Below are 17,239 nucleotides of genomic sequence, written 5' to 3'. Positions count from 1 at the left end.
CGTAACGTGCGTGTCTGGTAAAACAGCTAAACAAAACAAAACAAAACTTTACTCAGATTGAATTATTCATACTCACTGAAACTGACTGCTACACACACCGCTGTGCTTCAGGTTTAATGAGTTCCAGCTGACTTTCTTAAACTGACTTCCACCCCGGAACATGAATTTTAAACCTGCAGACTGTTGACTGCACATGAAGCTTCCTTTTCACAAGTATAAAAGCAATACCAACCATGACCTGGATGAATGAAAATCTTGACAGACAGATGAGAGGGACTCTTGACGGGCCAGATGGATGGACCCGTGGCTGGATCATTAACGGCCACAGACCTCCACTTCGACTCGGACACCAGCAAGGTGGAGGAGGGGTACTGGTATGGGCTGGTGTTATTACAGATGAGCTAGTTGGACCCTTTCGGGTTGAAGGTGGACTCAAAATTAATTCCCAAATCTACTGCCAGTTTTGAGAAGACACTTTCTTCAAGCAGTGGTACAAGAAAAAGTCTGCATCTTTCAAGAAGACCACGAATTTTATGCAGGACAAAGCTCCATCGCATGCATGGAAGTCCTCCACTTCATGGCCTTAAAGAAGAAAGATGAAAGAATAATGACATGCCCCCCCCTTCCTCACGCGACCTAAACAGATCAAGAAAACTGACAGACTCCATGAATGGAGGCTTATGATGGTTGTTTTTAATGTTTGTAAGTTGTGAGTTATTTATTGTTCTCACTTTAACAGAAGAAAATAAACAAGTGAGATGGGAAAATTTTAGTTTCATAATAATTCTGCACACATTCTTTCTTGGATTCTCCCAAGAAAGCCAAAACCTCACTTTTACTTTCTTAAATATTAGGTTTGAGGTTTATTTCCATTGTGGATTGACAGAGAGCTCTGTAGTTGTTCAATAATAAAATAAATGCTCAAAAGTAAAACTTCTCTAATAACTGTACACACAGCGCTCGTGGGGAAAAACAGAGACAAACAGACTTCACATGCTTGTGGTTTGGGAGTTTCAGGTGAACTCCTGGAAGCCATGGCTGTGTGTTAGCTGTGTGGTGGTGTCAGGGTGGTGGAGGCTTCAGGTCCAGGGAAGTGATGTTGTCTCATTAGAATGAAGACATGTAAATCACGCTCTTCTTGCCTGCTCCCTCAAAGCCCTCCTCTCCTCGCCAAGTGACAAACAAGACATGAAGAAACAAATCTTAAGATTGTCAAGACACATCAGGATACAGAAATCTAAAATGGGATATTTTTATTGCCTGTGTTCTATTTTTCAGTGGCGATTCAACTTTTTCCAAAACAAGTGTTTTCTTTCTCTGTTTAGTTCTTATTTTAAACACAAAATGATTTTCAATACCAAAGTTGTAGTCACTGTCCAGGCTCCACATACGTCCAGCTTCTGGACAGACGCAGGACAGTCTGATAACTGCTGCTGCAATTCAATCTCGTCTTCACAAAACGGGCGAATCTCTACCAGAGTAAAGTTTGTCAGACACTGAAGTTATGATTTCATAATTTGCTTTATTTTAGTGCACATGATTTAATGAAGGCAAACAAGAAACAAACAGGAAAACAGAGCAAATAAACAATAAAAAAATATCTTTTTATATTTTAATATCTTCCCAAACTGTCATTAATATTCACAGCAGAATATGAATGACTTGAACTAATTTGAACTTCTTAGACAGAAGCTGGAATTATCAGATATTTATCACTGCAGTTTTACAATCAATGTTATCGCAGCGTAAATACATACGCACACATCAGGAGTGAACTTTTTCTCACAGCAAACTGATTCACCACATTTCAGCAATAATAAAACAGCTGGATAACAATACACTCTTGGATTAACAAATATGCACCCAAGAACTCAAAAGAGTAACCATTAAAATCAAGAAAATAAGATTATATCACCTTAACATAAAAGGATGAGCAGGAACAGAGTCAGTAAAAGCAGTGGTTACCAGGAAATTATCCAAATCTTTATGCAAACAGTACTAATTTATTTTTTTTATGATTCACAATTTATTGGTTTTTCACACAGAACATGTATACATGTTGTAAATGCTGACTATGCAGCGATCAAACAGTACTAATTTAATGTTGAGGAAAAACTGATCAAATTAATCAATTTAAAGGCCTCAAATATCCAAATATTAAATCCAGCACTGGAGCTTATTGTGTTGCATCAAATCTGATTTTTGCCATAAGCCTACACATTAACAGCTTTTAAAGCGTTTCAGCTCAATAAAAACAAAAATATCTTTATATACAAGAGTATTACATAAAAAACGCAGTACTTTTGACATCCGCCCACTCACTTCAAATACCCCGAGTTACTGCTTTTTCTCATTCCAGTGTACAGTTGTGCTCATAAGTTTACATACCCTGGCAGAATTTTGGATTTCTTGGCCATTTTTCAGACAATATGAATGATCACACCAAAACCTTTCTTTCACTCATAGTTGGTGTTGTGCTGTAGTTATTTATTACCAAACAACTGAGTTTATATTTTTTAAATTATAATGCCAGTTGGGTTTCCGGCTGATGTGCCCTTGAGCAAGGCACTTAACGCCCCAATATGCTCCCCGGGCGCCTGATGCGGCAGCCCACTGCTCCTGTATGTCTCGCTGCATGTTGCATGTGCATGTGTGTGTTTCAGTGAATCAGTGATGGGTGAAATGCAGAGAATAATTTCCCAGTTTGCGATTAATAAAGTGAATAAAAAATCAAAATATAAATATAAAAAAAAGCAGGAAAGGGATATATATCCAAGGATCTGAAAATGCCGATCAGCAGTGCTCAAACATTAATTAAGAAGTGGAAAACTGAGGGGTTCTGCTGAAACCACAGTCAGGAAGACCAACAAGATGGGATGCAAAGAAAAGCCCTCAAATAGCTTCAGCTGAAATACAGGAGTCTCTGTGGCTGTATTGTGTTTCAAGATGCACAATAAGGAGGCACTTGGTCGAGTCGCCAGAAGAAAGCCCTTTTCTAGGCAAATACCACAAAGCATCCCGCTTACAATATGCCAAACAGCACAGAGACAAGCCTCAAAACTTCTGGAACAAAGTCATTTGGAGTGATGAGACCAAACTTGAACTTTTTGGCCACAACCATAAATGCTACATTTGGAGAGGAGTAAACAAGGCCGATAATGAGAAGTACACAATCCCTACTGTGAAACACGGAGGTGGATCGCTGATGTTTTGGGGATGTGTGAGCTACAGAGGCACAGGAAACTCGGTAAAAATCGATGGCAAGATGAATGCAGCATGTTATCAGAAAATACTGGAGAACAACTTGCACTCATCAGCCCAGAAGCTGCGCACGGGACGTACTTGGACGTTCCAACATGACAACGATCCAAAGCACAAGGCCAAGTCTACCTGTCGGTGGCTACAACAGAATAAAGTAAAGGTTCTGGAGTGGACATCTCAGTCTCCTGACCTCAATATCATTGAGCCACTCTTGGGCGATCTCAAACATGCAGTTCATGCAAGGCAGCCCAAGAATTTACAGGAGCTGGAGGCTTTTTGCCAAGAAGAATGGGCAGCTTTAACTACCACAAAAGACTTGAAGCTGTCGTTGATGTTAAAGGGGGAAATACACAGTATTAAGAACTGGGGTATGTTAACTTTTGATCAGGGTCATTTGAGTAGTTTCTGTTGTCAATATGATTTAAAAAGAGTAAATACACTTGTTTGATAATAAATGGCTTCACCCAACCACTTACCATGCGTGAAAGAAACGTTTTTGTGTTATCATTCAAATTCTATGAAAATGACCAAGAAATCATAAATTCTGCCAGGGTATGTAAACTTATGAGCACAACTGCATTTAAAAACTGAGTGCTGTTTTCTACAAATGACATATGATGTGCTAAGTGCTTGCAATTTGTAAAAGGTTATTTTTAATTGCTTCCATGTTGAGGAAACCGTTGGTTTCCATTCATTACTGCAGTCTTTGAAGGATCTTTTTTTTTTATCCTTGATCAGTAATAAGTGCCTGACTGTCATGGATCAAGTCTCACATCAGCATACTGAGACCAAATGACGATGGGATGGAAACACTGGTGTTCCTACGACGACGCGTATACTTTGATTTGTAGTAAATGCTTACCTTCACTGACGGCACCAGTGGTGTTCTACAAAATTGCACTATAACTTTAGTTTTTATAGCCATGTCCGCTTTGAAGCATGTTTTCCTTTTTTCTTCAGTATCTTTCCTGATTCAATTTGATCATTTTCAAATTCCTGACACACAAACCCTTTCAATCCCATGGTATCTGCTGGATCGTTCAATGTGTTTCCGGCGGGCAGGGTGAGTCCGGATTTACTCTGATTCACAGTTGCCTTCCGCTTCATTTCCGTTCATGAGGCTGGTGGACTCGCAGCTCTTTGCGCTGTCCTGATCGCTGCCTGTAAGGATGAACAGAAATGGTCATGTAGTGATTTGAGTTTTCTGTCTGTGAGACTTGCGCTGCCATCCCAACACGATACCTTTGGAGCATCACCGGAATGAAAGCTTGCAGCACACGCCACATGCACTGACTCGACTCCAGCTGAGGGTCTGAGCTAAACCTATAATAAGCTAAAAACCTCACCTCAATATGTAATGTTAATCACTGGGGGGCTGACGGGTGCATATTAATCATTTGACAAAGATACTTACTGGGGAGGCCAGAGTCAATGGTGTCCCGAGACCCTGAAGAAAAGAGAAGAGATTCAGGTGTGTACACAGTTTGTGCGTAGAAACATGACATATCTGTGCTTCCTGGACTACTTTTGGTCGCCTTTTTTACAGAGTTCAATGGACACTAACGATAAAACGTGCGGTCAGCATCCCATCGTAGATTTAAGTGACATGACTTCTCATTAGTTTTTCACGTGAACAGATTATTGTAGTTTTCCTACGACGACACACCTCCAGCTCCTCCGAACTCCAGCATCACCAGTGCTTAGAACCGTCATGTAGCTCAATGCAATGTCACATCTTTTTCAAATCTTAATGTAGGAAAAATTTACCTTTGATGAGACCTGTTGCGCTGTCATCGCTGCCATCGCTGCCACTCTCTACACACACACACAAACAAACACAAACACACACACACACACAGAGTATTAAAGCCTGTTTCTATTACATTGTCTTCTTTTTTAGAAATTATCTTCTGACTGCTTTCAGGCCCATCAACACCACATGTATGTGTGAGAAATCACTGCACCAGTGCTCTGTCCAATGTTTTTAACCAGCAAGCAGAGCAGCACGACTCCTCACAAGCCTTTGTTTGCCTTTTTGATTTAACAATAGAAATATGATTCATGCAACAACACACATAGTTTTAGGAATTAACTTTCCAACTTTAATAGAATCAGATAGCAGAGAAATAAAGTACTTACCTGAGGAGGGTGGTGAAGGAGAAGGTGGTGTCTCTGTAATAAAGACAACATTTAAATACACACAAAATTAACTATTTCCATCCATCTAGTTGGAATAACTCATGTGAAGTTCACTGAGCTGACGTCACAGCATGGGATTTATTCAGCATTTTTTTCAACAAAGATCAACTCTTCCTGGTCCTGATCCCAGTCTCCAGTCTCAGCTGCCCAGTGACTGTAACCGGTCCCAATGTTTGATCAGTTAATAATACAAACACACAGCTCTCCAGAGGTTAACTCTGGAACTGCAACTGAAGCTGCTGGATGTCTTAACAATATGAAAACTATGAAAACAACATGCAGTTTGACTTTGATTTCATTAGTCCAAGTTGACACAATACAGGTGAATAAACCTGCATTTGTGCTCTAAACCTGAAACAATCACAGATCATGTGAAGGTTACAGTACATGCCACACAGGCTGCTTTGATTCCAGCTTACAGTGTTTATGATCGCATTATGAACCTGGTCAGTGAAGCTTTCAGGCTTTCAGTCACTCGACTAGGATACTTACTGACAATGTCAGGGGTGACATAAACACCTGGCACTGCAAAGAAAAGAAAATCAATTTAAATAATTTACCAAAATGACACAACTGCCTCATGCACGCTCAAGTTAGAGTAAGCAGTCCAACTTTAGACAGGACTGTATATCTGATCATTTACAAACTCTTTACAGAGATGATAACAGATCTGCTAACAGAGAACTTAAAGAACTCATACAAACAAAGCACAAACCCCCCCCTGTGTGTTCTGAAGAGCTTCTGTAAGAGTGAATTTCTCCATTGTGAGATCAATAAAGATCCATAAAGTCTTTTCTAAAACCTCCAGAGATTAACAGTGAAACTGTAATTATTCTGTTGGCTGTTGTAAAGATATAAACGAGAGCTCGACTGAAAGAACGAGATCCCGGAAACTGACGTGGAACGGTGTCATAGAGAGCGACCTTTGGCAGAGCTCAGACAGCAGCTCAGTTTCATTTGTTCAGTCATCGTGTGTTTCAGAGAATCAGCCCTCATCAGTGACAGCTGAGGGTGAAACGTTTTCTACAACCTGAAGCAAGTCTGGTCGCCGCTCTGCCAAGAGATAGGACATCTAATAATAATTCTATAATACTAATGAATTGAAAATAATAAACATGGCAGGTATAATAACTATTACACCTCCCATGTGCTTGGAATTAGTCCTGCACAAACAACAAATTCTGAACACTGAATTTCTTTGCGACTTTGAGAGAAATAAAGTAGTTACCTGGGACTTTTTTGGCTGCAAAAAAACCTGTAAAGAAAGACAATGTTAACATGTGTAACTGATCCAGAAGCTGTCAGCACAGACATGTGAAACTGTAAGATTAAAAGTTTAGATCTAAGAGACTGTGGACTTTTTATGTTCAGTGAATTAAGGACAAGAAACACCGTTGGCACATAATGATTAACAGGACTGTTGTTGGATGTGACCTCTGAACACCTCTTCAAGTCCATCATAAAATAATAACAGACTTTGCACCCAATAACCAACGACGGCACAACACTTCTTTCTGGTTTATGGCTGAAAAGACATCAAGTACTTTGTTTTGGTGTAAATTTAAGAAAAGTGAATAATGTATTGTAGTATCAATCATCATGGAATCAGTACATATACATGTTGGTAAAATGTTGCCATGAAACGTTTGCCTCAGTATTAAAAACCCTTTTAAAGCACTGTTAAAGCACTTTCTTATACCAGAGAAATTAGTATTTTATACTCTTAATGGAGAAGAACCCATTTTTGTATTACTTAATGTTCGATGTATTTTCTATTACAAAGCACAAAACAAATATATTCCACTCCCTCTGTATCTTTTTGTCAAGGGAAGACAATGGTAATAATTTGCACCTACCTGCAAGTTTGTCTTTTTTCATCAGGATCAGTATCAAAGCCACACCTGCAACCACCAGGACCACTACCACACCAGCAATGACAGGTACAGGTACTACAGACTCCTCAGCTACTGACCAATCTAAAACCCAGAAAAAAATCACATTAGTTTCATGTTCACTTCACTTTCAACATCATTTCTATGTGTTAGCTTCAATTTACTATGGAGCTGATGTCTGCAATGAAAATGTAGATGATAAAGGTCCAGTGTGCAGGACTGAGGGGAATTTGTTGGCAGAAATGCAATATAATAATCATCAGTATGTTTTTATCACCTGAAAATAAGAATCATTGTGTTTTTGTTCCTACAGTAGCCCAGAGCGGACAAACCAAACACGACTCTACAGAGTGCCTTTCTCACTCTCACATTAACTGAACGCCACCATAGGTTCTCTGATACGCTTGCAAAGGGTGACGGGAGGGGTGTTCAGCTGGTTGCAATCTGCAACCTCACCACTAGATGCCACTAAATCCTGCACACTGAATTTGACTACATTAAAATAACATGATTTTGGTCATTTGTGCTGGTGGAAAACTTCTGAGCTGAACAACAGCACATAGACAAAGAGGACGATTATTTCAGTATTTAGAGAGGAGACTGTTTAAAATGATTCTTAACTTTCTACAAGCTCAGAAAGTCTCATTTGCAAAGAACGTTTCTCGTTGCTTTGTATGCCATCACGTGTTACTGCGAACTATGACACAGAAATGAACTCATCCTGCCACATCTTCGATGACAGTAAATATTTTAAACAACAAAGGATTTATTCATGGTTTTAGTCTATTCTATGATGAAACATTATTGTAAAGATTATTCTGATTTATTCAAACTTGGATCTAAATCTTCCTGCCGTTGCCATGGCCTGAACCGTAAAACCATCTGATCACGAGCAGTTTTTGCCTCAAAAACGATAAGAAAACGTTTCTTACCCCACTCCTTCTCAACGTGTAGCCCGGATGCACGGTGATTCACCTCACAGGTGTATCTGGACTTGTCGCTCTTCAGAATCTCCACGTGGTCTCTTCTCTGGTACGTGTCGTCCTCATTTGGTCTAACCCCAGAACTGTGCACTCCGTCCTCCTTAGTGAGAATGCTGCCGTCCCTTTTGATCCACAGCTCGATGTCTTGAGGGTAGAAACCAGTGGCCAGGCACGTCAAAATGACGTTTGTCTTAACTTTGGCGTTGTGTCCAAACACGTGCACCTCAGGCGGAGCTGGACAGACAACCGTAAAATGACTTAATATTTGACCAATGTGACCACACATGATACTATTAATGTCTTCTTAATAAACTTTCAACTGTAACGCCAGAATGACACAAAAACAAATACTTCATGGTAGAAAACGAGCAACATCAACATCTGTTTTTCTGTCTGGTTCTGATATGGTGGCTTCCATATTGGTTTTGGTTCCAGGTTGGCAAATGACAATAATACTGCTACTGTAGAGTTTCTACCTTTTCAATAGAAGGTGATTACAGATTAAAATGAATTTTTGAAAGACTTTTCAACTTCCATGTTTCACATTTCACAATAGTCCATCCGTTACTAAAGCTCCTTATATTACCTCTGGTGATAGTGAATATACAGACACAGAACTGGTCTTCAGTCATACGTACAGGCTTTTCTCAGCTCCCCATTTCCATATTCCATGAACTTGCTCAACCATTCTATGCACTCGTTCTCCAGGTAGCCTTTGGTGTATTCTTTCAGGACCTGAACTTCATCCCACTTCCTCTTGGTCTCCCTTGCTGCATCAGCTGGGGCGACCCAGATGCTGTTAGCGTCGTCAAAGGACAGGAAGCTGTTTCCATCGTAGCTGTACATGTCCTTGCCGCTGAGGAACTTCATCTTGCCATCAGCCTGCAATTCCCCCACACAGCCGTGCATCCACTGAAGAACGTGGACGTCTGAAACCAGAAGTGAAGGCGGGGCGGTGAAATAACTGACAAACAAGGAAATGGATAAATACTGACAAGATGATGAGCTGCGTCTAATTTCAGTTTCTCTGGTTAAATGTTATATGAAGAAGAACACAAGACTGGAAAGCAGAGTTTTGCTTCCCTCTCCAGTTGAAAGTTTCAAGCCTGTTTCACCTCTGATCACACCTGCACTTACGGTGTTAATCTTATCTCATCTCATGAAAGCAATATGGTTTTTGTTTAATTTAAGCAGCAGTAATATCTTTTTTCTAACAGAACAGCTTCACTTCTTCTGGAACATTTGTCGCTATTCTTTATAGTTGTTGATTTCATGGTCTTAAAATGGTCATAAAAGCATATTTCAGGGCTCTTACCTGTGTCATTCTGTCTCATTCTCCTCATCAGAATGTCGATGTTGACTTTGAACCACTGCTGCTTGCTCTGGCGAGACTGTGTGCCTTTTTCCCAGTAATCTAAAGACAGCCTTTCTGCCATCCAGGTTTGTTTGGGGACCTTCTTGTTCGTTGTACTGTCAAAGTAGTCAATCATCTTGTTGTCCAGCAGACCCATAGCTGTGAACTCGTGGATGCCCGGCAATGAGACAGGTTTGGAGAGGGCCGTGTAGATGTAAGTGAGGGAATGAATCTCTGAGAGTCACACAAGGTAGAAAGAGAGACAGATATCCATAAGACAAGGGAGGCGAACGCCACTAGACTTGACAACTGGAAGAAGGCTGGAGATGTGCTGTGCATTTCTAGTTGGATCGGACAGAACAGATCAAGAACTACGTCTTTGTGTGGCAATATGGCTGCTGGATTCAGTCTAGATTCTTATGTTGTTCACAATATTAGCGCATGTTACGTCACATTTACTTTGTATGTCCACATTGAAGCTTAAACAGGTGTTTTTTTGTTTGAGCCAACAATGTGATTTATGTACACTGACAGCATGTCTGCACAGACTGTGCAGTGACGCCATCGATCAGACATTTACAAACAGTCTATGACTTCCTGTAATGCCTCCTGTGTACACAGATAGAAAGCAGAGTTTAAGCTTTTCACAGAAATATCTAGAAAACATTTATAGTCCAACTTTGTTTATGAGCCAATTGTGACTGGCCCCATCATGCCCGAGATATCTTTACGACGATGCCTGTCCGCCTCAGTCAATAAACACTCATACAGGTCTGCCAACCTTTGGTCTTTACCCTGTGCAACAATCTTTGATCTATACCTGATTACTTGGAGCCTGAGAACATGATGATAGTTTTACACAAATATAAATGCCCCCCCGAAACAGGAACAATTTTAATTAAAACTTCCTTTTTCCAACTGATTCACTGTGTTTTTTTTAATAATCCTTGCAGAGAAAATACTTCTTCTGATTTATGTAACCTGAATGTATTTCATAAAAGTTCATGTTATATAATAGTAATAATAATAATAATAATAACTTTATTTATATAGCACTGTTCATACAAAATGAAATGTAAGTGCTTGACAATCAAAGAAAAAGAAAATAAAGAAGAACCCACCCACCCCGCCCAGCTGACAATGTTTTATACACACAAAGTAAATTAACGAGTTTGTTTTGATGTGTCGGGCCATTAAAATAAATGTAATATATAAAAAAACAAAAACACTAAATGTTCATTGTGACGAATTTCACTAAAGTCCTTCACAGACATCCGAATTTCAAAGACGTCACAACTTGTTTTACTTTCACTTTTGACCCGACTCAGATTAACGTGTCAGAAAACTCTAACTTACCGCAGTTTACCGTCAGTACTGTCCCCAAAAGGAGACACACTGCGATGAAATCCATTTTCGACTCAAAGCGGTCTCCCCTCTCGACTTTTACCGGACTATTGGACGACGACGGCCCGTTCCCCACAGCTACCAGCTGCCTGCTCCCGTCGACTGACTCAACTGACTGCAGTCTACATGGTGCATTCAGGTGCCGCTCGTAAATTACCGAGTAGTGTCGTAAATTACGAGTTGGGTCGCATTGCATTCAGTTTCAACTTATCACAGACTTTTTGCTGCATGGGATAATTTCAATCACGTAACTGGAACAAATACAGATACAAACATTAATAAAATAGTTTGTATTTTACTACCCTTAACTTTGCACATTAGGAACATAATTCAAAACAGGGTTTCCCATAATATTTTTTATAGAGAATTGATCCACCTCATCTGAACAATGACCTAAAAATGCCGAAATAAATATTCAATACACATTGAAACATCAAAGCGGTTGTAGTAATAAAATCAATAGGAGCTGCAACCCATTTAGGTCTTTCAGTTCCGTGTCCCTGTACTGTACCTGAAATTAACCAACAGTTTTCACTGACTTTGAGCGCATCACAGCAGCAGCTTCCGGGTTGTCTCTGGTGGGTTGTTGATGTGTTGTGATAACGTTCATTATCAGGAAACAACCATAAGACCAATTTAACATATTCAACATGTGTCCATCGATAAGGTCGTGAGTCTGTAATACAGGCCGGGCTCACTGCAAGTTATCAAACACATTTACTTCACTGCACTGAAAAGACATCCAGCAAATACTGGATTGTTCTATGAGAAAAATAAAATAAACATGAAATAAAAAAAAACTGGTGTTATATTGTATTACAAAGAGTGTTATATTTTCCACCACATCATTACCTAGCATGATATACTTTGACTGTAAAGTCTGGGATAATATATGTAGCTAAAACAATAACTTACATTTAAGATCATATAACGGTATATTCAGTTTTACCCCGTGTTAACAGCTAAAATAAATCCTTGAAGGACTTTATATGATATTTTAATATTTCTTTTTAGCACTATATCATATAATAAGCTGTAAATTGTTGACATTAATAGAGAAACTCCCTGAAGTCGCAGGGCTGAAGCGTTTGGACGGCGTTAACCAGCAGCTCTGGCGGCCATGTTTGCGGGTGTAACGTTAGCTGTGGACAAGTTTTAGCCAGACCGAGAGACAACGAAGTGCGGGGCAGGGAGGGACCAGTACACGTCGTCTGTCTTCCAGAACACGTCAATATGAATGTCGTTAAAAATAAATAGCAGTTAACGTCTTGAACCGTTGGTTATATCTCACGTTAAGTAACTATAAACTGCTGTGAAAGAGACGACACGTTTCTTAAACTTCCGTTTCACAACCACGACCGACGACAGCGGACTTACCGCTTACAGCTGGCTCCAAACCCAGACACAGTAATGGCACAATGAAAAACATCCTGATTATGGGTCGATTCATGGTTTTAAAACAAGAAAACTTCTGATCACACGGAGACAAAAACAGTTCAGGACAACAAGGAAGTCCAGGCGGTCCAGTGTGCCCCTGCGCGCGAATCTACCAATCAAATAATCTAAAACAGGTTGCTAGGCAGACTACAACTAAAAAGGTTTCGGCGGCGCAGCGCGGGAGGACTGCAGACGAGGTGCCTCCCCAAGATAAACAGTATATCACGTTATCAGATGTTAGCAGTGGTGGAGGAAGTATTCAGATCCTTTACTTATGTAAAAGTACCAATAACACACTCTTATAAGTTAGAAGTAAAACTATGTCAGTCTGATGTACTGAAAACTGAAAATGTACTGAAAACAGGCCTATTAGCAGTAAAAGGGGGTTATTTAATTAGCCCAAAGATAATTGGAAAACATTCCGAGAATCACTGAAGTCATTTTCCCTGTAAAATCATTTGATGTTTGAGCTTCTCAGATGTTTGATTTGCTGCTTTTCCTCTGAATGATCTGAATGTGTTTGTAATAATGTGGAGCTTTTGGACTGTTGGTCGGACTAAACAAACACTGTGAAGGCGTCACTTTGGCCACCACATTTCTCACTATTTTCACAATGTTTCCAAACCAAACAATCAAAAGATTAAGGGAGAAAATAATCAGCAGATTGATCCAGAATGAAAAGAATCATTAGTTGCAGTCTGATACAAAATAGAGTCAAATGAAGCTCAACCAGCTCCAACAGTAAAATCCTGCTTTGACAACTCAACAAGATCAGATAGAACAGTAGAACAGCCACAGGGACATTTTACTACACTCAGTACTTTAAATACTTCAGGTACACCTTCCTGATTATATACAGACTTCAGTGAATATTTTTACAGTGTGGTATTAGTACTTTTACTGCAGTAAATGATGTAAATACGTCTTTTCTCCACTGCTGGTGTTGAGCGTTTTGTCTGATGACACAGCAGGCTGTTGAAAGAATCAAACCATCAACCCCAACATGTGTTGAGAGTTTGGTATTACAGTGTGCAGCTCCCAAATCTTTATTCATTGCTCATATTCAAGCCAACAAATTAACACATTTACAAATTCCTACTTCCAATATATATCTATGTACATGTATTATTTGTACATTTACATTCACGTTTGCAGAGAAGCGTTAACATTTGATGCAGACAATGAGTGAACATTTTTTCTGTCTTTCTGTACATCCAGTCTCTAAAAAAGAAGTCTCCGGCTGCTTTCTTTGTACTGTGACTCAGAGGCAAACAGGATTAAAACACTGGGAGAAAATCTTGTCCTACTTTTTGCAGCTTGACTCATGAATGCATTTATATTTTATGTAATGCTGTTTTCTGTTGTATGGTTTTGTTCTCAAATTTCTCCTGGTCTTTTGAATACTTTTATGAAAACATAAGTGTAACCTGTCCTAAACCATGTATTGCTTCTTATTTCAATGCTGTGGTCCACTGGGCAACTTTTTCAGCAACATTTGGTTGCCATGAATTGTGTGTGTGTGTGTGTATTGCCTGCTGCTGGAGGCCATCTTTACTGCCTAGAAATCTGCTGAGTGTATCACCTCCCTTGTCATCATCTCATCACAGCTTCACCCTCTTTATCCCTCATCAAACTCCTCTTTCTCTCCTGATGAAAACCCTCTCCTCATCACTTCCACTTATTCTCCTCCGTGCTCCCCGTCCCTTCATTCATCCCTTCAGTCCATCTTTTCCTCCCAAAGCGGAAGCCGAATCCTCCTTTTTCCCGGCTGACAGCTTGGAGTCCTCCTGCGATGGAGGTCAGAGCTTCATTCCTCTTGCCTCCGTTCTCCCCCTCTCCTCCCTCCTGATAGTGCATGCCCTCCAGAGAGTGACCCCTGGGGAAGGGTGACAGCGGCTGGGCCACCAGGTCTTCTCTCTGGGCCCTCAGCAGCACTTCCTCCCAGGGCCCGTCCTCCTCTTTTCTAGGGTCCAGCAGGGCCAGCTGGAGGTCTTGAGGCCACTCGGCCCAGACATCAGGCTGGACAAGCCAATCGTGCCTCGGGTCATCCATCGCGGTCTGGAGGTGCATCAGGGCAGACTCCAGCTCAGGTACGTCCACCGTGGGCAGGAGGTTGGAGGGGGAGTGGGGGTATGACGTGACGATCCGTGGGATGGGGCAGAGGAGGGAGAGGGAGAGGAGGCTGAGCTGTGCAGCAGCGAGATGAAAAGAAAGTCTCATCTAGAAAATAAAAAGAAGTATTCATCAAAGAGTTTATCTGCATGTCTCCGGATCGAAATAGTGACATGCAGAAGTTTATTGGCTGAAAAATATTTTACCTTCAGCTGTGCATGATGGGAATTAATTTGTATTTAAGGATACATTATGCAGTATTTCACCTGGGTCATGTCTGCAGAGTGATGGACATTTAAATCAGGATATATGCAGGGATCATCTAACTTTGGCTGCATTTACTCAATACATCCAAGAGTTCTGGCTGTTAACGTCAAATAAGGCACAAAAACCGCTTCAGTCAGTTATAGGAAAAGGTGTTTTTTGGTGGGATCATCCAAATGTGCTCCAGGTTTGGTGAATAAACGATGGAAGTTGTGGCACAAAAAATCGAGCGATCCACACCAAAACCTGAACACTCGTCACATGTCCCTTTACAACACCTTCAACCAAATTTAATTTAAATCTGGCTCATAGTTTTTGAGATATTCTGCTCACAAAAACACAAAGGTGGCCAAAATCCTAAAATCTAGTGGATGGAATAAACATGAATTCCCTGTTTACCTGCAAAAAAGTAATCAAAGTACATCCTCTGTCCTTTCACCTCAGCAACAATCGCAATCAATGAATTTAAGACCAAAACGTAAATAAATAAAATCCTTGTTCTCAAAAACAGCGAACTGCCAACAGCAAAACTGTGGGAACTTTTGACTGGTTGACTTTTTCTTGCCACGTTGGCAAATGCCCAGTTTGTGTTCAGCAAGGAGCAAGTTTACTCAGAACTACCTGAGAGCCGGGCCATGCAAATTCTCAAACAAACGTTTTAATCTGAAAACGGTCAATTCAAGCAGAGACGTCAAAGTCAGACAGATAACGTCACCGCGCTCGCAACACAACGCTGAGCTGCAAGAAATCCGAACAAGCCAAACATGCGAAGGAGAAGCTCGGCACAAGTTAGTCCAGTGCAACGAAGGACACCAGACCTTCACTGGGTTAAATGAGTGAGAACATTTTAAACAACTTAAAACCATTGCAGCGTCTCATGTGGATGACGAGAGTCGACGCCTGCAAAACAGCTTCACAGAGAAACGTCTTGGCTGCTTCGGACGCAAACATCCTGTAAGAAACATTTTCTCAGAGGCGTAAAAGATTCAAAGAAAATGAGACAAGTGTTATTTATCTGTGAGGATCAGCGAAGCAGAGGGGATTTCACGCGTCTTACCTTGTGTCCCGGTCTCGGTATCGTCTCTTGCATTCATCGCCCCTGACCTTTTAAAGATCTACCTGCCCTCCATCCTCCACCCACCCCCGCCGGGTCACAGGCCGCCGTCACCCATTGGGCTCTCACCCCTCTGACGCACACAAACTAAGCATTGACCGTCATAACCTTCATTCTTTCAGCTGAGAAACCACGGGTCGCCTCAGCGACGAGGCCCAGAGTGTCTCTGTAATTATCGGCGCTTGATTGGGGAGGCAATTCACAGAAGAGGAAGTAGCCAATTCATTAAGATGCTTCTGAGGACAGACTGTCTCCGGGAGAGAGGGAGGACACGTGAGACGATGCCACACGGAGGAAGAGGAGGGCAGATTGTGGTTTCTTTGTCATCACGGTCAGCATGAAGGTCGTCTCGCTGGGAAAACACAGACACACCTGAAAGAATGTCATTCAGAGCTGTCCGGTTTTGAGGGACGGACAAACCATCAGTCACTCTGAGATGAAACCAAATGACCCGATCCTCTAGCTTTATTCGCCAGTTTGTTCAGGTAAGAGGACGCGCTGCCTCAGGCTGCTCGCTGCGTTTGTCCAGGACAGATAAAGGTTAGAGGAACAGCTCTAACAGCAGTGGACTCAGCATGAACAGCTGAGATCTAGAAGTCTGAACCAGGGATGAGATGAGAGGGGTGAAGAAAGAAGATCAGGAGAACCAACTTCCTGTCTCTGGGAGGGAAATGTCATTTTGTCTGGTGTTTGGATTTCTGCCTGTAATCAGAGTTTGAGCATGTAAACACGGATGTGACGACCCAACGCAGCATCGCACCAACGAAGGCAGAGGAGAAGAAGACTGATGTCAACAAAACGTTCGTCACATGTGTTAGGACTTGAGGATAAACACGATGATTTACACTGAATTAAATGTTATTTGTTTTGAAAAAAACTCCATGAGGCACATTTATTCTGGGACTTCAGACGTGTAAAATGCAAATGAAGAGTGATGTCTTCCATTTTTCTGAAAAAAAAGCAGTAAATGAGCTGAGTTAAAGGTCCAGTGTGCAGGACTGAGGTGGAGCTATTCGCAGAAGTGAAACATATTATTCACAATTATGCTTTCATTAGTGTTTAAACACCAGAATGAGTCTTTACATCCACAGAGGAAGCAGGTCCTCCTCCACAGAGTCCACCATGTTTCTACAAAGTAGTTGTATGTTTTTAGCATTTTTCGCAGCCACCGTAGGGGAAGGTGAGGGTGTAGTCTGCAACCTCACCACTGTTGGCACAT

The 17,239-nt window shown here is 41.1% G+C and overlaps 2 protein-coding genes across 3 annotated transcripts; both read right to left on the bottom strand.

Annotated features, from left to right (window-relative positions):
- Positions 1-3,937: 3,937 nt before the first annotated feature.
- LOC121619099 (major histocompatibility complex class I-related gene protein-like) lies at positions 3,938-12,631 on the bottom strand. Of its 2 annotated transcripts, none has more exons than XM_041954698.1 (11): positions 12,471-12,631; positions 9,651-9,923; positions 8,974-9,264; positions 8,285-8,569; positions 7,317-7,436; positions 6,689-6,715; positions 5,953-5,985; positions 5,401-5,433; positions 5,029-5,076; positions 4,676-4,708; positions 3,938-4,422 (listed from the first exon to the last, which is right to left on the bottom strand). In XM_041954698.1, exons 1-11 carry the CDS (start codon positions 12,541-12,543, stop codon positions 4,337-4,339), a joined length of 1,302 nt encoding a protein of 433 aa, XP_041810632.1. In that variant the 5' UTR covers positions 12,544-12,631; the 3' UTR covers positions 3,938-4,336. The 2 variants fall into 2 exon arrangements, with proteins under 2 accessions (XP_041810632.1, XP_041810631.1); XM_041954697.1 differs by lacking the exon at positions 12,471-12,631 and adding an exon at positions 11,046-11,214.
- A 929-nt stretch (positions 12,632-13,560) lies between these two features.
- On the bottom strand, positions 13,561-17,215 carry LOC121619101 (pyroglutamylated RFamide peptide). The gene has a single exon (XM_041954700.1). It carries the CDS (start codon positions 14,748-14,750, stop codon positions 14,199-14,201), a length of 552 nt encoding a protein of 183 aa, XP_041810634.1. The 5' UTR covers positions 14,751-17,215; the 3' UTR covers positions 13,561-14,198.
- Between the last annotated feature and the right edge of the window lie 24 nt (positions 17,216-17,239).

Source organism: Chelmon rostratus, chromosome 16, assembly GCF_017976325.1.
Source record: "Chelmon rostratus isolate fCheRos1 chromosome 16, fCheRos1.pri, whole genome shotgun sequence".
Taxonomy (NCBI): domain Eukaryota; kingdom Metazoa; phylum Chordata; class Actinopteri; order Chaetodontiformes; family Chaetodontidae; genus Chelmon; species Chelmon rostratus.
The sequence above is the reverse complement of the archived record's forward strand: the minus strand, read 5'-3'. Positions and strand labels throughout refer to the sequence as shown.

Coding starts and splice junctions, on each gene's coding strand:
- LOC121619101 (XM_041954700.1), bottom strand. CDS start 14,750: ATGAGACTTTCTTTTCATCTCGCTGCTGCACAGCTCAGCCTCCTCTCC.
- LOC121619099 (XM_041954698.1), bottom strand. CDS start 12,543: ATGAATCGACCCATAATCAGGATGTTTTTCATTGTGCCATTACTGTGT. Junction 7,437..8,284: donor ACACGTTGAGAAGGAGTGGG/GTAAGAAACGTT, acceptor TCTGGGTTTTAG/ATTGGTCAGTAGCTGAGGAG. Junction 4,709..5,028: donor CGCAACAGGTCTCATCAAAG/GTAAATTTTTCC, acceptor TCTTTTCTTCAG/GGTCTCGGGACACCATTGAC.